The sequence below is a fragment of the Canis lupus genome, chromosome 20 (genome assembly GCF_011100685.1).
Source record: "Canis lupus familiaris isolate Mischka breed German Shepherd chromosome 20, alternate assembly UU_Cfam_GSD_1.0, whole genome shotgun sequence".
NCBI classification, from domain to species: Eukaryota; Metazoa; Chordata; class Mammalia; order Carnivora; family Canidae; genus Canis; species Canis lupus.
The window spans coordinates 54,708,809-54,731,382 of NC_049241.1; the positions used below are offsets into that span (position 1 = coordinate 54,708,809).

Consider the following 22,574-nt stretch of genomic DNA (forward strand, 5'->3'; position numbering starts at 1 on the left):
GACGCAAGTCCTGTGCGTCGCCAGGATGGCCGGGCCATGGCGGCGGGCACAGGCTACGTGCGGCTGTGGGGTGCTGCGCGATGTTGGGCGCTGCGGCGGCCGCTGCTGGCCGCTGCCTGGGGGCGGGTTCCGACTGCCGCCGAAACGTGGTTGCCCCACGGCCGGCGGGCCTGCGACGCCTCCCCTCCCTGGGCGCTGTGGGGCCGAGGCCCGGTTGCCGCGGGCCAGTGGCGGGGACTTTGGGAGGCGAACAGCCGCGGCGGCAGTGGTGCGTTCTCCAGCGGCGAGGATGCCTCCGAGGGCGGCGCGGAGGATGGGTCCGCGGGCGCGGGGGGCAGCGCGGGGGGCGGGGAGGGCCCCATCATAACGGCGCTGACGCCTATGACTATTCCGGACGTATTCCCGCACCTGCCGCTCATCGCCGTCACCCGCAACCCGGTGTTTCCGCGCTTCATCAAGATCATCGAGGTAATGCGCAACCCCCGCCGTGGCCGCCAATTTCCCCGGCTCTGCAGGCAGCGGGTTGGACCGAGGGATCCTTGAGCACTCTCGTGTCGCAACGTTTTCCAGGCATGAAGCTTCTTAAAAGTTGGATTTCGAGTTCCTGTCTTCTCACTAATTTGGTGAACTGGAGCCGGATCGCTCCCCCTTTCAGATCCCTGTTGAACCCAGTGAGCTTCGGACTGCCCAGTTAGAGTCCTGGTCATAGACCTCTCCGATGCTGGGAAGGACCATAACGGTCTTGAGGCCCAGTTACTTTTTTTTTTTTTTTTTTAAGATTTTATTTATTCATTCATAGAGACACACACAGAGAGAGGCAGAGACACAGGCAGAGGGAGAAGCAGGCTCCATGCAGGGAGCCCGACATGGGACTCCATCCCCGGGTCTCCAGGATCACGCCCTGGGCCGAAGGCGGGGCTAAACCGCTGAGCCACCGGGGCTGCCCCCAGTTACTTTTTATGTGGGTTTTGGTAGATGTTTCATAACACAGTCACCCGGGGCGGTCTGCAGTCTGATGGCCAGCCCATTTGGAATCAGGATGCATTCCTTCCCTAAACATTTCTTGACTGCTTACCAGGTGCCAGGTACAGTTCTTGGAGACACAGCAATAGCGAACAACACTGATAAAAATTTCTGCTTTTGGAGCTTACATCCTAGCAGGTTATAAGAAGCAGTGAGCAAGATTAGTAAGTCAGTTATGCATTGGAAGGCCGTGACTACTATAGGGATAATAGAGTCAGAAACTAGAGTACAGCAGACTTAGGAGGAAGGTAGGGGGGAAAGGATGTTCTCAGAGGGCTGCAACCGTGGTCTATTCATTCAGAGTGTTCTTGACCTCCTGCCACATATGTAGCAGGCACTGGGGATTGATTTAGCAGCAAATAAGTCACATGCACTCCCTGTGCCTAAGAAACTTGTATGTTGGTGGAAGAGACAGGAAGCAAGATCGTTTCAGACTAAGAGCCAAGGGGTGGGGAGATGGACCGGGGTGATGTAATAGAAAGCAACATGAGTGCAAGGAACTTGAGGTTTTTTTTTTTTTTTTTTTTAAGACTTTATTTATTTATTAATGAGAGACAGAGTGGCAGAGACACAGAGCGAGAAGCAGGCTCCACGCAGGGAGCCCGATGTGGGAGTCGATCCTGGGTCTCCAGGGTCAGGCCCTGAGCTGAAGGCAGATGCTCAACCGCTGAGCCACCCAGGCTGCCCAAACTTGAGTTTTTAGAGTAGGAAAGACCCAAATGCCTGCCTTCTTCCCTACATGTCTTTTTCTTTTTCTTTTTTTTTTTTAATGATGTGGAAATGAGAGGCCACGGTGAAAGGTTATCTGTTAACTGAGCAAGGTCATATGATGAGTCAGCCTCTGCATTCACTGCAGCCTCTCACTCATACTCTAGTCTCTGCTAAACAAATCTGAGGCCTGAAGGATTCGCTTCCGTCTCCTTGCCCACCTGCTGATTGTATGTGTCTGGGCTACTCTTCCAAGGGCCTTCCTTGGTTTGGAGTAGTGGTTACTTAGAGGCCCGAGAGCCTGTAGGTTCCTATCTTGGCTCCACCACCCATACATAGCTTCTTCACCTTCAGAAAGCTGTTCCTCTGGGCCTCCAATTTCTCGTCAGCAAAATGGGCATCATAATCATACTTCAGTTCTTAGAGCTGGTCAAAGAGGTGAGTTCCCCTGTGTCAGGGATATAGCCTCCTACCTCAATCGGAAGCTGCTGCTGTTTCCTATGTGGTGGCTCTTGATGTTTCAGAAGCTTGCCCTGGAGCCTTTTTCCTGTCTTTGACCCCAGCCGGCCTCTGGGGTCAGGAGTGCTCAGGCACGGTCCCCTCAGCCCTGCAAAGTGGCAGGTGCCTCTTGTCCCCCGTGCCCAGAGAGATTATTGCTCCAGCAAATTCTGTCTGCCTACCCAGAGTTAGGAGAGTGAAATGAATCACTGTGGAAAGTGTGAGACTGGCACACGGTACGCACTTTGTTTCTGTTGTTACCACGTAAATGATGACAAGGAATCCTGCCAAAGAGAGGGGACAAGTTCAGGGATGGCAGCAGTCAGCTGTTCTCAGAGAGGAATTAGGGAAACTTCTATGGCACCGGGTAAAGGTTTCTGAACCTGTTAGCAAAGCTCTCTTGACTGGATCCTGTGGCGGACATTGCTTGCGGCTAACCTGCCCCAGTAGTTTCTCCCCTTGAGTGGCCTCTCAGTATAGATCAGTAGCTCTTAATTTTTGGTGGTCTTATAGCACTCCTGGTGGCTGTGTTGGACCTTTTCTCTGGGAAAGATACGTCTGTGGGGTCAGAAATACCTGGACCATAAGTTAAGAGCCCCCTTTTTTTTTTTTTTAATTTTTTTATGATAGTCACAGAGAGAGAGAGAGAGAGAGGCAGAGACACAGACAGAGGGAGAAGCAGGCTCCATGCACTGGGAGCCTGATGTGGGATTCGATCCCGGGTCTCCAGGATTGCGCCCTGGGCCAAAGGCAGGCGCCAAACCGCTGCGCCACCCAGGGATCCCGTTAAGAGCCCCTCTTAAGGGAAGAGTTAGAACACTGGTTCTCAGAAGTGGTGCCGAACCCTGGGAGCATCACTTGGGAGCTCGTTTGAAATGCAGATTCTCAGGCCCACTCCAGACCGCCTCTGTCAGGAAATTCCAGGGCTGGAACCCAGCCATCTACGTTAGCAAGTCCTCCAGGTTAATTCCAATGCTTGCTGAAGTTTGAGGGCCCTGAAGTGTAATCAGGGCCTGGGGTGGGAATGAATGCCTGCTGGAAGGAAACCAGTGGAGCCTTATGTACATCTGTGCTCCTGCCCCCATCACAGGTTCCCTAGAAGATGTTAGCTGTCTCCCTGCCATTGAAATGACATCAGGATAATAGTTGTCATCCCAGGGCTTTCAGTCCTTGATGAAAAGGGTATAGATGTGATTGGGAAATACTTTCAACGCAAGTTGGAGCAAGTTTCCAGCCTGTGAGACGGGCCACTGTTGAATTACGCACATCTGTGTTGTCCTTCTGACATTGATAAATTAGAATAGCCTAGATTTTCAAATAGGACATTTCACCTCTGAAACAGCTCTTGAAATTGGATGTTACGAAAGATTTCTTGGTTCTGACCTTTGGTCTACTACTTTGGGTTTTCTTTCGGAAGGGGGGAACCACCAAGGAATGCAGCCCTGTCAACCTGCCCCACTACATTCTCTACATCTGTTGGGGGCGGGGGCCAGTGAGGGCTTGCTTCCTGGGCTGTGTTGATTAGTGTCCTGGATCAGGTTAGCATATCCTCCAGCATCGTAATAGAAAATGTTAGAGCTCTTGTCAAAACGTCAGCTAGAAAACCTGCCTTGTGTTTCACTTTGGGGTCCTTGTCATGCTAGGTTAAAAATAAGAAGTTGGTTGAGCTGCTAAGAAGGAAAGTCCGTCTTGCCCAGCCCTATGCTGGCGTCTTTCTGAAGAGAGATGACAAGTAAGTGTAACTTTACCTTCACTCCTTCGTTGAAGTTGCCCTGGAGTGTAGCTCACCACAAGTCCTGCCCCGTAGAGTAGTCTGGACCTTCGACCCGAAATCAAGCAACACCTGCCGAGCACAAGGCCAAGAGCCGAGCGTGCTTTTTTAGTCTGGGCTGAAGACTTGGCTCAGCTTCATGTGTTTTTAGGTTGTGGCGGGGGTGGGGGGTGGGGCCGATATAAACCTCCAATGTTAAACCCACCTGTGAGACCACTTCAGCGCAGAGCTTGGTAGGCAGATAGTACAGCTTCAGGTACACACCCACCTTGACTGCAGGGAGGAATCAGTCTGAGCAGGAAGGTACATTCTGAGCAGGCTCTGTAGTGGGAGGCGTGGATGAAATCCATTCTGTCCAATCAGGTCCTTGCAGCTGACTTAGCCAGGAGCTTCTCACCTGTGGGAGCAAGGAGGTTGCCCTTGGTTTTCATTGGAGGTTGGCAGGGGTGTTTCTCTTCTCTTCCTCCTCCTTCTTCACCTGAGACCTCCCACTGAGAATCAGGGCCTGTGATGATGTACCTTTGTGTCCCTGTCCCTCAGCAACGAGTCTGACGTGGTTGAGAGCCTGGATGAGGTCTACCACACGGGCACGTTTGTCCAGATCCACGAGATGCAAGACCTTGGGGACAAGCTGCGCATGATCGTCATGGGACACAGAAGGTGTGGGGCCCTGAGTGTGTGGGATGGGGCGGGAGGAGAGCCCCTGAGTGTCCCCAGGTTCTGGTACTGCCCATCCTTCTTGGTCAGCTGTAGTGCCTTGTCACTGCAGGGGCTAGCCCGAAGCTGGAGGTGGCTGAGACAGGCCACCTCTGGGTCCTTGTTAGAGTGGCAGTATGGGTGGTTAGTGACCGGTTGTACTTCTTAAGCACGCTATTCACAAAAGCAATCACAAATATAGTGGGTTGCCTTATATCCCAAGTTTAGGTGTGTCTAGATGTCAGCTGTTCCAAGTGCCCTTGTCTGTGTCTGCCAGCAGACCGTGCTGGATATCCTGCTTGGCACCACAGTTTTTCACTCAACTGGACACATTTCCTTGTTGGTCTGTGTAGTTTCTATCTCCACTCCGCCAAAGGGCTCCATGCAGCCTGTGAGCTCAGTTGAAATACTTATCCTTTCACACTTATGAAAAATTTGCAAGAACAGCTGGGTTGAAGCTTTCCAGCTTTTCATGTGTGTTCCAAGAAATGTTGGTCCTCAGGGTGCTTGTCAAGAGTGCCACGATCACATCCACATGGGAAGCATTTCTGAGTCCTGAGCCATAACGTAGTAGATGTTGTGAATAGCCCCTCATCAGACATGCTCGTTGGCACTCACTGAAGCTAGAGTTCTCTGTCCTTCCCTTCCTGGAGCTCCATTCTGGTATCAGCAGGCAGCACCCCCAGAATACAGGGGAAATGGGGTAGGCCGGGCATTGGTTCTCTGAAACCCCAGTGGCCTTCCCACTCCATGAATCCCCCACACCCATCTTCCTCTGTTTGCATTAGAGGCTGTTTGTAGGAAAGAGGCTGCTGCTCTGCCTCCTGGGGGTGCCTCATGGGCTGGAGGGACTGGAAGGTGCAGACCAAAGAATGAAAACATCAGTGGCTACCAAGTGTTGGTCTAGCCTCTGAGGTGCTTTATGGAAGGAGTCTTCCTGGCTTCCAGATGCCAGGCCTACTTTTTCTGTGCAGCTTGTTTGTCATGGCCAGGCACTAGGTCCTAGTCCCTCTGGGGAGGGTGGCAGGCCGTTACCCTGTGGGGCGGGAGCCAGGTGATGTGGCATGTTTGCAATCACTTGGCCCCTCGTGTCTGCAGGGTACTTGGGTGAGGGCAGAGAAACAGGCCAGGGGCCCGCACCCCACCCCCAGGAGGGGAGGACATAAGCCTCAAAACAGGTCACAAGCTGAATTCTGACGGTGGTGGGAGCTTTGGGGGGAAGCCAGGATGGACAGGGTGATGAGTAGGCATAGATGGGGGCAGGACCTCACATCAGAGGTCTGAGAGGAGTGGTCAGAGAGGGCCTCTTTGTGGAGGTGCCCTTCATTTGAAGCCTGAACAACACAAAGGAGCTACAGTCTGGTGAGCCCGAGGCTGAGGGAGGGACAGATGGAGTCCTCAAGTCAGGCTGTGCTTGGTTGAGCCCACAGCTTGTGATGGGCCCCAGAGCTGGTTACCACTGACTTACCCATCACACTTCAGATGTTTCTGGGTGACAGTGGGGTGTTGGCTTGGAACATGGAATGGCTGGGTCAGCTGGAGGCCAACAGTGCTGGGGGAGAATGTGCTAGTCATGGGGTCCTGAGCAGCAGCTCGGTCTCCAGTTCCCGGACCTCTGGCCCCGGTGCCCAGCGAGACCCTTTGTCATCAGCACCGGAAGCCCTGGCAGCTTCACCTCTGTGTTTCTGCCTTCAGGATTCACATCAGCAGACAGCTGGAGGTGGAGCTGGAGGAGGCCGAAGCTGAAAACAAGCAGAAGCCTCGCAGGAAGACGAAGCGGGGCAAGAAGGAGGTGGAGGAGGACCTGGGTGCCGGGCACCCGATGGAAATGGTGGTGGAGCCTGCTTCGGGGTCCCCCGGCGAGGTGCTCATGGTGGAAGTTGAGAACGTTGTCCACGAGGACTTCCAGGTCACGGAAGAAGTGAAAGTAAGTCTCTGCAGCTGCCCAGGGAGCTCCCTGGGTACGGGTACGGGTTCACAGAAGCTCTATCTAGCCTGTTATGGCTGTCAGGTTCTCGTGGAATGCAAAATGTGCTTTCACCCCAAAAGTCCTAGAAGAAACGGGCATCCAGAAGGCCAAGGAAACGTGCTGGGCCCCTTAGCTCCCGTGAAGGAGGCAGGGGTTGAACCTGGGTCCAGCCCCAGCCTGTGGCCACTGCACTGGAGCCCCCTGCCTTCTTTCCTTGCTGGCTCCTTCCCCTCCAGTCCGGGGAGGATGGGAGCAGGGCCTGCTCACCATTACCAGTGGCATCGAAGCCACAAAGCAGCAGCCTTCTGGCCCCCTGGACCCCAGAGGCAGGCTTGCCTGCTTCCTTCACAGCTTGCGAGCCATCTGTCAAGGTGGTGGGAGATGCCCTTTGCCCATTCTCCTAGTGTAAATTAGAGGCAGGGGCCCTGCTTCCAGTGGGTAGGGGTGAAGTCAGGCAAAGGCAAAGCTCCTTGCTTGAGCACCGACTGGCATTGTAGGCCTTCCTGAGGCCAGTGAGTGGTCTGCAGCTCGATCCAATCCTGTGGCGCTGTGCTGAATGGAGTTCTGGGGCTTCTGAGCTTGGTGGGCAGGAGTCCTGCCGTCTGTTATAACATCTGCCCCGGGGGCTGGGAGGGGCTTGGCTGCTTTTGCCACGGGCCCAGGCCAGCAGCCACACCCATGGGACTACACTGTCCAGGAGGACTGCTGCGCTGGTGGAAATGTTCTCTGGTTCTGCACCATTAGCCCCGCCGGTTATCAAGCACTCGATCTCTGGCTGCTACAACTGAGGAACAAAATATTTGATTTTGTCACGGTTCTAATTTATTTGTGCATAGCTGCCAATGGCTGCTGGATGGGGCAGCAGAGCTTTAGAGTTTCCTGTGAGGATCACGTAGTGGGAGAAAGACCAGTGAAATTCATAAATGGTGCAGGGAAAAGAATAGGGAGACTTGAGGAGGCTGTATGCTCGGGCTGGTCTGTGCAAGCACCATGGGGTCTCTACAGATTCCTTCTGGAAGGTCAGCCCTGTCATTTCAGGGGCGAACCCGCTAACCAGAGGCTGGGTGCTTGCGGTGAAGGAATGCATGGCAGTTGCTTTCTCTGCCCACCTGTGCCCTCACTGGGGTGTGGTATGTGGGGAGCTGCCTTCTGGAAATCATGAGGTTCCGGTGGTTATGCCATAAACTGTCCGTGGTCCCACCAGCATTACTGTCCTTGCTGTGGCCATGATACCCATGGTAGCCACAGCAGAGGGGGTCCTCCACTCCTCGGGGAGCCTGGGCCTGAGGTTCTGGAAGGGGACAGGCTGAAATCCCTGCTGAGTCGTAGGCATATCCCCAGAGGAGAATTCAAACCAGGGTGTGCTGAGGTTGAGACAGTGTTGGTTGTGAGACACATGCTTGAAATAAAGGAGCCCCCTGTTACCCCCCTTGTCCTGGAAATGGCTCATTCTGAGGTCAAGTTTCAGAGTGGTACAGGGAGGTAGGTGTTGGTTTTCGTTTTTACTGTCTTGATCCTGAGTCCCCATGACTGGGGGAATTGGCCTGTGCTCCTGGGCGTCTGACACCAGGCCAGAGGGGCTCCTCGGGCCCCAGGGACTGACGTCATCCTCCTTGTTTGCCAGGCCCTGACCGCTGAGATTGTGAAGACCATCCGTGACATCATTGCCTTGAACCCGCTCTACAGGTTGGTCCCTGGCGCCACGCCCCAGTCCCTGTGTGTGGTCCACCCTCTGTGAGGCCAGGCTGGGGTCTGTCTGCCTCTTTCTGCAACTGGGTTGGTGGGAGGCTTTCTCATAGCGTCATCCTGATGGAAAACCTTGCCAGGGGCAGATATCCAGGGTCCAGGGCCCAGCCCTGTGAGTAAACCCTGTTTCTGTTGTGGCAGAGGGGCCCTGTGGTGGGAGGTTGGAGGGACATAGCTTGCCCAGTGCAGGTTCTTTGCCCAGTTCGTACTAACATGGGCTTGGGTTTGGCTGGAAGCCTTTTTGTCATCAGCTGGGGTGGAAGGAGGGAATCTCACAGAGGGGGGCACTGGAGGGGGTTTGTGTGTGGCCCTGGGGTCGTTAGTTTTGTGGCTCTAGGACGGGTGTCCCCACTGGCCCTGCACCTGGCTCTCTGCGGGCATCCCAGGGCCTGGACCCTCACTGCTGGGGAAAGACATAAGCCAGTGCTCCTGCCTGCGCCCAGCCCCTGCTGCTGCAGCACCCCTGTGCCTCTGGCAGCATCGCTCTGTCCCTTCCAGGGAGTCTGTGCTGCAAATGATGCAGGCGGGCCAGAGGGTGGTGGACAACCCTATCTACTTGAGTGACATGGGCGCTGCCCTGACCGGAGCCGAGTCCCACGAGCTGCAGGACGTCCTGGAGGAAACCAATGTGAGTGTGCCCCAGCCCTGGTGCTGATTTGCATGGCGGGCAGCCTCCCAGCCTGGCTGCTTGTCCGCCACTCCTTTTTGTGATTTCATTTCACATTAGCCCTGGCCCGTCAGGCCGCGCATAGCTCCCTGTTCTCTGTCGAGGCTGCATGGCGTTCCTCCAGGAGGTGACTTTTGGTTAATGGGTGGTGTATTTGGCTTGCGAGCAGCCTTTTGCTGTTATAAACAACAACACTCAGAATGTCCTCGACCATGGCTTGCAGACGTCCAGGAGTTTATCTGTCTGTGGGACGTGTTTGTAGAACTGGGCTTGCTGGTCAGAGGCGGTGGCGTGCCTCCAGTGGTGACGCATGGCCAGGTCGATCTGCCCTGTTTGTGCTCCCCGACACCCGAGAGATGCCGACTTCTGACTAACCGCATCTTCCCTTTCTTGGCAGATTCCCAAGCGGCTGTATAAGGCCCTCTCCCTCCTCAAGAAGGAGTTTGAGCTGAGCAAGCTGCAGCAGCGCCTGGGGCGTGAGGTGAGCCTGGGCTGAGGATACGCCTCTGTAGGGAGGGTGGCATGCAGGTGTCACTCTCATTTGGGGCTGGGAAGCTCTGCACCACAACACTTAAAGCTGGTCCCAGCACTGAGCCCAGAGCCCGCGGTCTGGGGATGGCCTCCATTGGGGCAGAGCTTGCTCTACCTTCGGCATCGTGGGGAAATGCTGCAAATTGCGAACCAGCCCTATAGGGTTGAAAAGACTACTCTTTGTGGCCTGCCTTCCTGATTGTGGGCAAAGCCATGGGCTACCTGGATTGTCAGTTGATTACCAGTCATGTTTTTCAAATTTGACTCAGTTTTTCCATTTAGCTTTATTTTATTTTAAGATTTTATTTATTTATTTGTGAGAGACACAGGGAGAGGCAGAGACATAGGCCGAGGGAGAAGCAGGCTCCATGCAGGGAGCCCAATGTGAGACTCGATCCTGGATCCCGGGATCACTCCCTGAGCCAAAGGTAGATGCTCAACCACTGTGCCACCCAGGTGTCCATTTAGCTTTATTTTAATTTATTTATTTTTTATTTTTTTTTAAAGATTTATTTTTATTTATTTACGATAGACACAGAGAGAGAGAGAGAGGCAGAGACACAGGCAGAGGGAGAAGCAGGCTCCATGCAGGGAGCTCGACGCGGGACTCGATCCCGGGACTCCAGGATCGCTCCCTGGGCCAAAGGCAGGCGCTAAATCGCTGAGCCACCCAGGGATCCCCCATTTAGCTTTATTTTAAAAAGAAGTTTCACATTACGTTTTTAACTGGAAAATATTTAATGCTTAGTTATTAGCTCAAGGCAACTCTTTTTTTTTTAACTTAAGAAATAGCACTAGGTGGGGAAGACAAAGGGAAAGGGACAAGCAGACTCCCTGCTGAATGGGGAGCCCAACGTGGGGCTTGATCCCAGGATCCTGAGATCATGACCTGAGCTGAAGGCAGATACTTAACTGATTGAGCCAGCCAGGCACACTGCTCCTCACTTTTAGTATTTATGTTATGTCTGCTCACAATGTGGGGCTCCGACTTACAACGCCAAGATCAGGAGTCGCATGCTGCAGTGACTGAGCCCTGCAGGTGCCCCAGCACAAGGTACTTCTTTCTTAATGCACCCCGGACGGGACGCAGGAGTGGGGGTGTAAGCGGCAGTGGTCTTGGTTGGCCTCTGAGCCCTTGCCTGCGGCCTTGTCGGTCCAGGGGAGCTCCGTGCCCATGGGAGGCACCCTGGCATCAGGCGAGCTTCACCTGGCTGAGTTCAGGACCAAGAGCGAATCCCCTCCTCACCTGGAACTCTGCATGGTTTGTTTCCAGGCCCCACTGCTCAGGGAGCCACGGTCAGAGGGGAGGGAGCTGGAGGTGGCCACACGGTCTCTCCTCTCCCTATGTCCGCAGGAGGCCACTCCCTATGTGACCCCCTGTGACCCTGTGTGACCATGGCCTCATGGCCCTACAGGTGGAGGAGAAGATCAAGCAGACGCACCGCAAGTACCTCCTACAGGAGCAGCTGAAGATCATCAAGAAGGAGTTGGGCCTAGAGAAGGACGACAAGGACGCCATTGAGGAGAAGTTCCGTGAGCGGCTCAAGGAGCTTGTGGTCCCCAAGCATGTCATGGACGTGGTGGACGAGGAGCTGAGCAAGCTGGGGCTGCTGGACAACCACTCGTCAGAGTTCAAGTAAGCGCCCTGGAGGCTGTGCCCCGGTGGCCCCCCTCCCTCTCGTGCCCGGCCTCAGCCAAGCCTGGTGGGGTCTGGGAGGCTGGGTCCCCTGGACACTCTGGTCACGCTGGGGCCCTGAGAAGCACCTGGCCTGGGACGGTCCTCTCTGGGCGCCCCTGTGCAGAACACACTTTTCTTTGTCACCCATTTTCCAGGGAGAGTGTGTGTCACCCATTGCCTCAGTGTGGAGGGTTCAGAGAAGTCAAGTCAGGGAACAGGGTCTCCAAGCTGGTACAGGGATTTGAACCCAGGGATGTCTGGCTTTAAGCAGTGCTTCCAGCCGGGACGCTTGCCCTGCCTTCTTTGCGTGGCTTTGAGAGCCTGGAAGTCAACACGTCTTCCTGGGGGCCCATACTTGCCCAGCGAGTGTGCGGCTCCCTCTCTGGGGTCGCTTGGGGCAGTGCTGACCTGTCACCAGCCAGGCTGGTTTCGCATGTGCCCTGGGGAGGTCGTCTCCTGTCTGCACCCCTGCCACCACCGTGGTATAGGATTTGAGCAGTTCCTGTGTTCGCCACATCTGATCCCGGAAATAGGCTGAACACCTGTGCTGGGAGCTATGCCAGTTCCCACAGTGTGGCCTTTACCCAGATGGCTGATCGAGGCAGTTCCCAGCTCCTCCAGCCGCGATGTGGTTCGTGCTTCAGGCTCAGTGGGTGTCGGCAACGTGAGTTTGTAACAGCAGCACTGGGCAGCTGGCTGGGCCCCACTCACTGGCTCCTGTCTGTCCTGTGGCAGCGTCACGCGTAACTACCTGGACTGGCTGACGTCCATCCCGTGGGGCAAGTACAGCAACGAGAACTTGGACCTGGCCCGGGCCCAGGCAGTGCTGGAGGAGGACCACTATGGGATGGAGGATGTCAAGAAGCGCATCCTGGTTCGGCCCTTGCACCCCTCCCCTGGGTCCTATCCGCCCCCCCCCCCCCCCCATCCCATTGAGTTTCTCTGCACCCTTCCTGTAGGTCCTTGGGCACAGGCTGCTCTAAGCCTCCCCTGGTCACTTGTTCCATGCTCCCAGGGTGGGCAGAGAGAGGCAAGGTTTGTCATCTGGATTTGGGCACAGGTGGTGGGTGCCCCAGAGCCTGGCACCCAGGCTTCCCCCATACTGGGGTAAGGGGGGGTTCCTAGAGGAGCCCCTTGGGGAATTTCTGGTCTATGGTGTGGGAGGGCCTTGGCTGAGACAGGGCTGTGGGGATCAGCAGAGGCTGAGGAAGGAGGGGGAAGGGTTCCCAGTGGGGGGACTGGCATTGGAGCAGCTCAGGGGTGGTGGCAAGGGCAGCCTGGGCCAACCTGCCTTCTCCGGGGGCCTCAGGTTTCCAAGGATTATCGATATGGCCCAGAACGTGGGAGGAAGGGGTTACTACAGCTTGGGGTCATGGTCACCCACAGTCGGCCACTGCCCTTCTTGGTGCCAGTGACCCTTCTAGTCAGCGCAGGCCCTCTGGGATATACCTTGTCCCTTCCACGCCCCCAGAAACCTGAAAGGCAGCGTGCCAGTGGCGAGCCTTGCATCAGGCCGGGCCCTGGCCCCACAGAAAGGGTGGCGCGTGTCTCATGGGAACCCACCTCGGTCCGCAGGAGTTCATCGCTGTCAGCCAGCTCCGAGGCTCCACCCAGGGCAAGATCCTCTGCTTCTACGGTCCCCCTGGCGTGGGCAAGACCAGCATTGCTCGCTCCATTGCCCGTGCCCTGAACCGAGAGTACTTCCGCTTCAGCGTCGGGGGCATGACTGATGTGGCTGAGATCAAAGGGCACAGGTAGGCTTGGCCTGTCTCGACCCATGGTTCACCCACCTCCTGTCGGGCTTCATTCCGGCTCCGTCCTGTGCTCGTTAGAGGGGTGTCCTCGGTGCGCGGTGATCTGTGCTCACTCTGGGGTTCGTGACTGACAAGCCCCGGTGTCCACGGACTCCAGGCCGACTGCATCTAGCACTCAAACGTTGGCTCAAAACCTTGGCCTCTCAACCAGCAGGAACATTTCTTCGCCAGGCCATTGGCAGATGGTCTCCACTACTTCAGTTCCCGTCTCCCCAGCTCAGCAACCCCGGCGCTGTGGCCAGGGTTCCGGGCCAAGGTGGTTTCCCCACTGAGAACGGGGTGGCGTGCCGTTGAAGCCCTCAGCAGCTCTCCTGGTTCTTCAAGCTCTTGCCAGGCCCAAGCAGAGGCTGCTGCCCTGTGTCCAGGGTCTGAAAACCGCCTGGCTGTGCGTATGGCACCCTGATGTTGGGGCATTCATAATGGGCTCTCTTGGGGCTTCTTGCCACACGGCCCGTTTCGGGTGCTGCTTTGGGTGGCTTTGGTGAGACACAAGTGTATTAGGCACGCAGGTGTCTTGTGAGCTCCAGATCAGAGGCGGCACCTGGAATGTGGCAGGGCCGTGGGGCCAGAGGTGGACGAGGCTTCCATGGTGTCAGGTGAGGAGCCTCCAGGCTGGAGTGGTGCCAGGCACCCAGGCGGTGTGGGGCCTGCTCAGAGGGCAGCGGGGCAGGACAGGCCTGTGGGTTCTTGGCTCCCGGCTGGAGGATGAAGGTGGGGAAAGCAGAGGCAGGTCCTAGCGACCTCCGGGCTCCTGGCTCAGAGAATGCCCAAGAGTGTGGCCAAACCCCACTCATCCAGGCCAAGAAGAGGCACTGGGTGAGTTTGTTAACAAGTACACGTCCGTGACTTTGGAGGCTGTCATCAAGGGAGAGGGGCCCAGGAGGGCAGGGACAGGTGTTCTGTGCTGATGTTGCGCTGGGCTCCCCGACAAGGATAAGAACAGGGAACTTCCTGCTCTTACCCTGTTGGTAACAGTGAAACCCTCCTCTGCCCACAGCCCTCAGGGCTCCCTCCTTCCTTGGGGTAAAAGCCCAGATCCACACTGAGGCCTGCAAGGCCTGGCATACTCCACCCTTTTCACTCCTTCCCCTCTTCTCTTCTCGTTACTCCCTCTGCTCCAGCCATATGGGCTTCCAGCACACCAGGCCTGGTCCTGTCCCTGCCCCAGGACCTTTGCATAGGCTGTTCCCCTGACTCAGAAAACCCTCTTCCTTTGAATACCCAAACGGTTGCCTCTTCACTTGTTTTGCTCAGGGCCTCTCCCCAAGACATTCCCTGTCCTCCCACTTAGTGCCCCGGAAATGTCGTTTTAAATCCCCTATCCTTATTTTTATAGCATATAAAGTTTATCTTACAATTTTCTCCCCCATTTGACATACTGTCTGCTCGCCCCGCTGGGCCTTAGCTCAGGGGCACAGCACTGGTGTCTGCTTTATGCTCTGTGAGTGCCAGACACCCGCAGCTGAGCTGGGACAGTAGAGCAAGGTCATCAAGAGACACTCCAGCAAGTGCCAGCTGGGTCCAGGCCCTGGGCCCAGTGGCCCCGAGGCCTGGTAGGCCACACTGTGCCTGGGAGGACCTGGGTGGGGGGAGCATTTCTGCTGCCAGCCCCGGGCTGCTCCTGAGCTTCCTTGTTCTGTTAGGTTGGGCAGTGCGGGCTGGGTTTCACCGTCTGGATAGGAGGTGCTGGCTCGGGGGACAGGTCTGAGTGAGACCTGGTTCTGCATCTGTTCCCCTGCCTCGAGTCTGAGTGGGGGGACAATGCCCACATTCTCATTGTCGGAGAGCACAGGCCACTGGGGTGATGGTGCCCCGCAGACTCGCACAGTCGGCAGCTACCAGCATCTGTGCCGCCTGCACCAGGGCCGCTCTGTGTGCGTCTCGCCGTTGCCGCCCCTTGGCAGCCCTGGAGGGTGTGCGTGGGTTCCCTGGGGTCCTGGTGCTGCCTGCGAGCTGGGCCTGTGGGTGCTGGGGTGCTGGCATGGCCAGCTGCAGACAGGTGAGGAGCCGCCGCTCCTGCTGTGCTCTGCCCTCCAGGCGGACGTATGTGGGTGCTATGCCAGGAAAGATCATCCAGTGCCTGAAGAAGACCAAGACGGAGAATCCCTTGATCCTGATAGATGAGGTGCGCATGGACGGAGGGCTGGGCGTGGGGCCGGCCTCGGAGCTGACAAGGCAGCACGGCTCTGTCCCTAGCACCCTTCCCCGAGGTTAGACACGGTCCCTTGGGCCTTCCTAGGTCAGAGCTTTGGCAGATTATGTATCCAAGATGAGACCTGTGTTCCCTGCCATTTTGGTTGTCCCCAGTCACTGGGTGGCCTCACTGCAGCGTCTCTCCTGCCTCAGCAGATCCCCTGTGTGCCCTTGCACCCCTCGCTCAGGGCTTGCCTGGTCCCCCTTCCCATCCCTGCACCCCACCACCCTGGTGCTGGTGATATCTGGTCCCACCCAGCCACCTCCCACCAGGAGTGTCTGGCAGGCAGACGTGAGGAGCGGGCAAGGTACCCAAACTACCTGCCTTCTGCTGCCCCTTCAGGTGGACAAGATAGGCCGAGGCTACCAGGGGGACCCCTCGTCAGCACTGCTCGAGCTGCTGGACCCCGAGCAGAACGCCAACTTTCTGGATCATTACCTGGACGTGCCTGTGGACTTGTCCAAGGTGTGTGTCCTGCCGGGAGCTGGGCCCAGTGGGGAGGGGCAGGGTGGCCAGGCCTCCATACCTCCCTGCCGCCTTCCCCAGGTGCTGTTCATCTGCACGGCCAATGTCACCGAGACCATCCCAGAGCCACTGAGGGACCGGATGGAGATGATCAACGTGTCTGGCTATGTGGCCCAGGAGAAGCTCGCCATCGCAGAGGTGAGGGCAGGACCCTCACCCCAGCTCTAGACAGAAGAGGGTACCCCCAGCAGTGGGGGCTGGAGGCATGTTTGAGCACCCCCAAGTGCCAGGCTCCTAAGCAGAGCTGGGGTTTGGGAGGGGGGGCAGTCCACAGTGGCCCTGCTCGGAGAGGGGATGGCCAGGCTCTGCCCACTTCTGTAGCCTGAGCATCGCCAAGAGCAGAGGTGAGCCTGCTGTGAACCATGTACCAGCATAGCTCTGACTCCAGCGCGGGTGTCCCACCCTGCCTACCTCTCTGCCTGGGTGTCCAGGAGCTCAGAGTCCGGTCCTGCCTGGAGTTGGCATCAGACCCCGCAGGCGGACGGCTCAGGACCACCCGGCTGCCCCTGCCTCAGATGCCAGTTGCGCATCCCGGGGCTTCCTTTCCTCTGCCCTGCTGGCTGTGGGTGGGGCTTTCCCACAACCTCCTCTTGGGGTTTGATGGCTTACTGTAACAGCTTCTGGAACTTAGGTCACGTAGTTACTAGTTTATCATGAAGGCTACAACTAGGGAACAGCTGAAAAAGCTGTATCAAGCCCAGCAAGGGGGCAGGGGCTTCTGTGCGCTCCCTGGGTGCGCCACCCAGCACCTCCGCTTTCTCCCAGCTCCACAGCCTACGAAGTTTATAGAGGCTTCATTCCATGTGCATTGTTGAGTAAATTCTAGGCACTGGTGACTGGCTCCCCCTCCAGCCCTCCTCTCTCCCTGGGGGTCAGGGGTGAGGCTGAAGGTTCCATCCCTTTGACCATCGAAGCCCTGGTCCAGGAGCTGCCTCACTGTGCAGGCTCAGGTGTGGTGGGGAGGGGCCGTAGCTACCAGCAGCCGCCCCGCTCTCCCTGCCTCTCAGAGAACTCCAGGGTCTCGGGGCTCTGGTTTCAGGACCTGGGGTCAAAGTCCCACCCAGTACAGATTTCTGCCACCCCATTCTCCCGGGGCCCAGAACAGGAACAAGGGAGAGACTGCCCCCAAACGTGACAGAGAGAACAGTCTTTCCTGGGCTTTCAGGGTTCAGGCCTACCTGTGCACTGCTGGGGACTGTGTGCTCAGCCCTGATCGTCACCTGCCCCATCAGCACATCACCCCCGTCCCGCAGCACATGTGTCGCTGGGGTGGCCCTGGGGTGGGGGGCCCTGGGGCTGGGCGGCCGGGTTCAGTGCAGGCCACCTGCCCCCATTTTCCCACCAGCCGTGGGTGCCCGAGTTCTGTGACCGCATAACATGTGTCCTAGGCTGAGGCTCACCCGGGATTCAGGTGTCTGCGTTTCCTAGACGTCCGTGATCTCCCTAGGCTGGGGGCTGGATTTCTACCCTGAAGGATGCTAAGCAGAGCAGAGCAGATTCCTTCCAGAGGAAAGGGAACGTGTTTCTAACCCAGTGTTTCTGTTCTGTAAAGGGTTGAGCACTTTCTCCCTGAGCTCGGGTGCTGGGTCCCAGCCCTTGGGGCTTGACTGGCTTTTGTCCCCTGGGTTGGGTGGGGAGCCAGGTGAGCTCTAGGTGGATGTAGTTATAGGGGTTCTGGGACCTCCCCACCTGGCCAAGGAGGGGCGGGCTTGGGGACCTGGACAGGGGACTTTTAAACCTTTAAAATGATGACAAGAAGAACACGGACTCCCAGAGGCTTCAGGGCCAGGCCATGTCAGCCGCCCCACGTACTGGCGTGCATGGTCGTGCCCCTCGTGTCTCAGGTGCCCTCCGCCCCCAGTTAGTGCTCAGGACTGTCTGTCCCTTGACTGTCCCTTGACTGCCGTGTGGCAGGAGTTGGGCTGGACTGTGGGTGTGACCTTGGAGCCTCTAGTGACCTTCCCATTCTTGGCAGCCGCTTACCCTGACTCAGATCCTTAGTGGGAATGGGCTGAGCCCAGGGATCAGGGGAGACCTTCCTGGAGGAGGGGTGTCTCAGGAAGGGCAGGAATGGAATCTGGGCAGTCGATGCAGCAGGAGCAGAGGCCTGGGAGCTTCTGGAAGAGGCAGGCTGGGCACGTGTGCATTCACTATGGGGCGTCCTGGCACCTGCCGTGCTCTGTGCCCAGACCCCCTGCCTCCCTCCTTGCCTTGCTGGTTCCTTACCCTTGGGTCTCAGCTTTGGTGTCACCTCCTGGGGCAGCCTTCCCCTGGCTCACCCCCACCCCGGGGGCTGGGTCGAGCTCCCTACAGGCAGGTGCTGGGCCCACCTCCATGGTCTTAGCCAGCCAGAGGTCTTGGGAAGGTGTGGTGGTAAGTGGGGCCATGGAAGAGGCCCCGGGGTCCCAATGGCAGCATTCTCCTCCCTGCCAGCGGTACCTGGTGCCTCAGGCCCGTGCCCTGTGTGGCTTGGATGAGAGCAAGGCCAAGCTGTCATCAGACGTGCTGACCCTCCTCATCAAGCAGTACTGCCGGGAGAGTGGTGTGCGCAACCTGCAGAAGCAGGTGGAGAAGGTGAGCTGGGCAGACAGACCAGGAGGGCAGGGTCTGCAGCCTGTGCAGGTGGAAGGAGGGCCTTGAAGACAGGACGCCACCCCAGGCAGGGCACATCCTGCAGATCCCACCTTGGGGGGTCCCTAGAGGCATCTTGTCCACAGAGACAGGTGGTGGGAGCCAGGGGTGGAGCAGGGAGCCGGTGCTTCCTGGGGACAGGGTCTTAGTTTGGGGAGGTGGAAAGTTCTACAGCTGGACGGTAGAGATGGCTGCACGACCACGTGAATGCGCTTCATGCCGTGAAGCCGTAAGCTTACAAAGGGGTGAAATGATCATGTTTTGTATTTTACCACAATGTTAAAAATTAACTGGGGTGAGGGCCCATGCCCACTCGGCTGCCTTGCCTGCTCCAGGTGTTACGGAAGTCCGCCTACAAGATTGTCAGTGGGGAGGCGGACCTCGTAGAGGTGACGCCAGAGAATCTGCAGGACTTTGTGGGGAAGCCCGTGTTCACTGTGGAGCGCATGTACGATGTGACGCCCCCTGGTGTGGTCATGGGACTGGCCTGGACTGCCATGGGTGAGCAGCCTGGGCCAGGAGGTGGCCTGGGGCTAGGCGGGGTGGGGGGGATGGTGCCGCACGTCCTCCCTGGGAGACGCAGGAGGGCTGACAACTGCAGATCCCAAGTCCTGCAACCCCCCCCCCCCCACCCCTCCACCCCCCCCCCACCCCCCCCCCCCCCCCCCCCCCCCGGTGAAGGGAGTTGAGACACCAGGGGCTGATCAAGAAGGGTTATTTGCGTTGAGAGAAATCCCTTTTGCCTTGTGGGGGGAAAATGACACCCAGCAGGGGGCTTCCTTGTCCAGGTGACCTCACTCAGCTCAGCAGGGAGGCTGGTCTCAGCTCCAGGGTGGTGGCAGGGTGGTGCTGTTGGGGGGCCTATGGGAAGCACGCAGGCTCTGAAGGGTGAAGGGTCTGCTTACTTAGACTGGATTTCAAGGAATCGGGGTTTGGAGCTGGCAGACTGCGCACTCGCGGTGTCTGTGTACACGGGGGCAGGCCGAAGCAGAGGCCAGGGCAGTCTGGCTGCGGGGCCAGTGCAGGGGCTGGGACGTGGAGGATGAGCAGGCAGTAGGCCAGGGAGAGCTAGGGGAGGGACAGTGTTGCAGGTGGGGGAGGGGTTCCTAGTGGCCCCACTGTGGGCGGGGGGGGGGGGGGGGGGAGCAGCTGTCCCTGGAATCTGAGGGGTCCCAGTGTTCACAGTCTCTGCCTGCTGGTCTCCCAGGGGGCTCCACGCTGTTTGTTGAGACCTCCCCTCGGAGGCCACGAGACAAGGACAGCAAGGGGGACAAGGATGGAAGCCTGGAGGTGACAGGCCAGCTGGGGGACGTGATGAAGGAGAGTGCTCGCATCGCCTACACCTTTGCCAGGGCCTTCCTGATGCAGCATGACCCCACCAACGACTACCTGGTGACCTCCCACATCCACCTGCACGTCCCTGAGGTGAGGCCTCACCTCCCACCTCTGCCCCCAGCCCCCTGGCCTGGGCCCAGCCCCTGTGCAGCCTGCCCACCCCCCACCTGCATCTCCCCACCAGGGCGCCACCCCCAAGGATGGCCCAAGTGCCGGCTGCACCATTGTCACGGCCCTGCTCTCCCTGGCCATGGACCGGCCAGTACGGCCCAACCTGGCCATGACGGGCGAGGTCTCCCTCACGGGCAAGATCCTGCCGGTGGGTGGCATCAAGGAGAAGACCATCGCAGTGAGTGTCAGCCCCTCCCCCTGGGGCTTGGGAACCCCAGCCCCTTGCAGAGAATCTGGACCAGAGACCCCACGCTGTGGCACTGTCCTGTGACCTTGCACCCGTGCTGTTGGCCTCAAGTGGCAGGGGGTGGCCGTAGCCCCAGGTGGAGCGGAGTGTCCCAGCTGACGCTGCCCTGTAGTGGTCCTCAGCTCCTCAGGGCTCCTGCTTCCCCCTCAACCAAGCACTGAGAATGAGGGGTGCAGAGAGCAGGACGGGTGGGCATATGGGGCTGCAACGAGGTCTACCCTGACCAGTTGACCCTCTGTTGGACTCCATCCCTCTTCGTTGAGCCCTGCATCTCCTGCCATCTGAAACCTGGCCCTCCCGTGTCCCCCACCCCTTGGACAAGGCAGGGTCTGTGGCTGGGACATGCACAGGCCCTCCACCCTGAGCCTTGCTTTCCTCCCTTGTAAGGGGGGGGGAGGGAGTCAGAGGCAGCAGCACAGCCCCTCACAGGCGAGTCACCTCTACCTCCACAGCAGCAGAGGGGGTGCAGTGGGAATGTGCTGGCCTTGGTCTGGAGACTCGGCCCTTCCTAGGCCAGCTTCTCCGTTAGGGGAGCTCAGGAGCTCACAGGTGCCGGCAGGACGTGCACAAAGCCTCCCGGGGCCCTGGGAGAGCAGGCTCCAGGACCAGAGGCCAGGCGTGGGGTCCAGCTGCTGCTGCTGGGAGCCCTCAAGCGGGGGAGCCAGGCTGGGGCCCTTCCGCCAGGCCGACCTGCGGCACCCCCCTTCCAGGCAAAGCGTGCTGGAGTGACGTGCATCGTGCTGCCAGCCGAGAACAAGAAGGACTTCTACGACCTGGCGGCCTTCATCACCGAGGGCCTGGAGGTCCACTTCGTGGAGCACTACCGCGAGATCTTCAGCATCGCCTTCCCCGAGGAGCCCGCGGAGGCCCTGGCCGTGGAGCGGTGACGGCAGCCCGGGCTCCGCTGGCACGGGCGGCCCGGTGGGGCCACAGGGCGCCGGGCCGGAGCTCTGGGCAGCTGCGCCGCCAGGAGGCTCAGGAGAGGCCCGCGCGCAAGGACTTGGCTTAATCACGGAGTCCGGCATAGATGAACTATTTAATGATGATTAAAACCCTTTCCAGTACTGCCCGGCTGCCCGCGTGTCTGTGCAGCGCCCCGACCCCGACCCTCCCGGTGCGCCCGGACCAGCACAAGACCCCGAGGTTCCGAGAAGGCTTTATTGTTACGGGAGGGGGGTCAGTCCTTCTTGGCGGCCGCTTTCCGCATGGCCGCCAGCACGTTGCTCAGCTCCTCTCTCTTCCTCTTGGCGCGGATGTGCGTCCCGACCTGCGGCGCGGGGAGAGCGGTCGGCGCGGGCCCGGGGTCTGGGTCCGGCTGCCCCCCCCGCCCCCCCCCCCGCCCCCCACCTACCCGCTTCTTGATGAACTTGAGGGCGCGCTTGTCCTTGGACACCTTGAGCAGCTCCATGGCCCGCCGCTCGTACGGGGCGAAGCCGCACACCTCCCGGATCATGTCCCGCACGAACTTGGTGTGCTTGGTGAGGCGCTGCGGGGACGGCGCTCAGGGCTCAGGGCTCGGCCCCGGTCCGCGCCCGCGCCCGCCGCCCGCCCCCCCTCCCCGCCCGCACTCACCCCGCGGCGGCGGCTGTGCCTCGGCTTGCTCACGTTCTTCGTCACCTTGTGGCCCTTGTTGAGGCCCACGGCCATGGGGTAGCGCAGAGCCATGGCTGCAGGCGGCTGGGGGGACGGACGCGGAGGTGAGTCCGGGCTCGGGCCCCCGCCGCCCGGAACCCCGCGTCCCGACTCCCCCGGACTCGCTCGCTGCGCCCGGCCACGGCCCTGAGCCGCCCCGGGGCCCCGGAGACGGGATGGCGGCGGATCCTACCCGGCCGGCGCCCCACTGACCTGCTGCTGCTCGATGCTCCGGCGGCGGAAGGGCCGTGGGCCCGCGGAACTCTGGGATATCTAGCTCCCGCGGGGCGGGCGGGCCAGACGGGCCGGGAGGCCGCGCGCTCCCCCTGGCGGCTGGAGGCCGCGCGGCCCCTGCGCGTGCGCGCTTGCACCAGCCGTCCCAAACCACGCTTCAGCCTGGGCTGCGCGTCCTTTCCCGGTGGTTGGGAGTTCGAATCCTGCTTCTGCAGCTGGCTGGCTGGAATCCCACCTCGGCCGCTGGCTTGCTGACCCTGCGCCAGGGGCTTCACCTCCCAGGACCTGAATTTCTTCATGTATAGGCTCAGGACAAAAAGAGTACCCATTCCAAACTGTTCGGCTAAGATACAATGGCACTCGGCACAAAATAAAACCCATAAACAGGTATTGGTTTCATTCTATATGACGCCAAACTCTGTGTTAGAACTCAAGAGGGCGATTTGGTATAGTGCCCTTTAATACATTTGATATCATTTGATGTAATTTCAGATGGTGCAGGGA

At 58.6% G+C, this 22,574-nt stretch overlaps 2 protein-coding genes across 2 annotated transcripts; one reads left to right on the forward strand and one right to left on the reverse strand.

The window, feature by feature from the left end:
* The first annotated feature begins 36 nt into the window (after positions 1-36).
* Positions 37-21,268, forward strand: LONP1 (lon peptidase 1, mitochondrial). The gene is made up of 18 exons (XM_038567636.1): positions 37-468; positions 3,873-3,961; positions 4,541-4,660; positions 6,392-6,623; positions 8,290-8,351; positions 8,910-9,039; positions 9,476-9,559; positions 11,025-11,245; positions 12,023-12,161; positions 12,863-13,041; positions 15,139-15,226; positions 15,638-15,760; positions 15,842-15,958; positions 18,254-18,394; positions 18,787-18,952; positions 19,659-19,876; positions 19,971-20,135; positions 20,915-21,268. Exons 1-18 carry the CDS (start codon positions 37-39, stop codon positions 21,089-21,091), a joined length of 2,883 nt encoding a protein of 960 aa, XP_038423564.1. The 3' UTR covers positions 21,092-21,268.
* A 76-nt stretch (positions 21,269-21,344) lies between these two features.
* On the reverse strand, positions 21,345-22,108 carry RPL36 (ribosomal protein L36). Its single transcript, XM_038567637.1, has 4 exons — positions 22,050-22,108; positions 21,777-21,881; positions 21,556-21,690; positions 21,345-21,471 (listed from the first exon to the last, which is right to left on the reverse strand). The coding sequence occupies exons 2-4, from the start codon at positions 21,867-21,869 to the stop codon at positions 21,382-21,384; spliced, it is 318 nt and encodes a 105-aa protein (XP_038423565.1). The 5' UTR covers positions 21,870-21,881; positions 22,050-22,108; the 3' UTR covers positions 21,345-21,381.
* Between the last annotated feature and the right edge of the window lie 466 nt (positions 22,109-22,574).

Bases quoted from the DNA above. Each gene is read 5' to 3' on its own strand.
- LONP1 (XM_038567636.1), top strand. From the start codon at position 37: ATGGCGGCGGGCACAGGCTACGTGCGGCTGTGGGGTGCTGCGCGATGT. The intron at 11,246-12,022 runs GTAAGCGCCCTG...GTCCTGTGGCAG, and splicing joins AACCACTCGTCAGAGTTCAA to CGTCACGCGTAACTACCTGG. The intron at 12,162-12,862 runs GTTCGGCCCTTG...CTCGGTCCGCAG, and splicing joins ATGTCAAGAAGCGCATCCTG to GAGTTCATCGCTGTCAGCCA.
- RPL36 (XM_038567637.1), bottom strand. From the start codon at position 21,869: ATGGCTCTGCGCTACCCCATGGCCGTGGGCCTCAACAAGGGCCACAAG. The intron at 21,691-21,776 runs GTGAGTGCGGGC...CCGTCCCCGCAG, and splicing joins GGCACAGCCGCCGCCGCGGG to CGCCTCACCAAGCACACCAA. The intron at 21,472-21,555 runs GTAGGTGGGGGG...CCCGCGCCGCAG, and splicing joins TCAAGTTCATCAAGAAGCGG to GTCGGGACGCACATCCGCGC.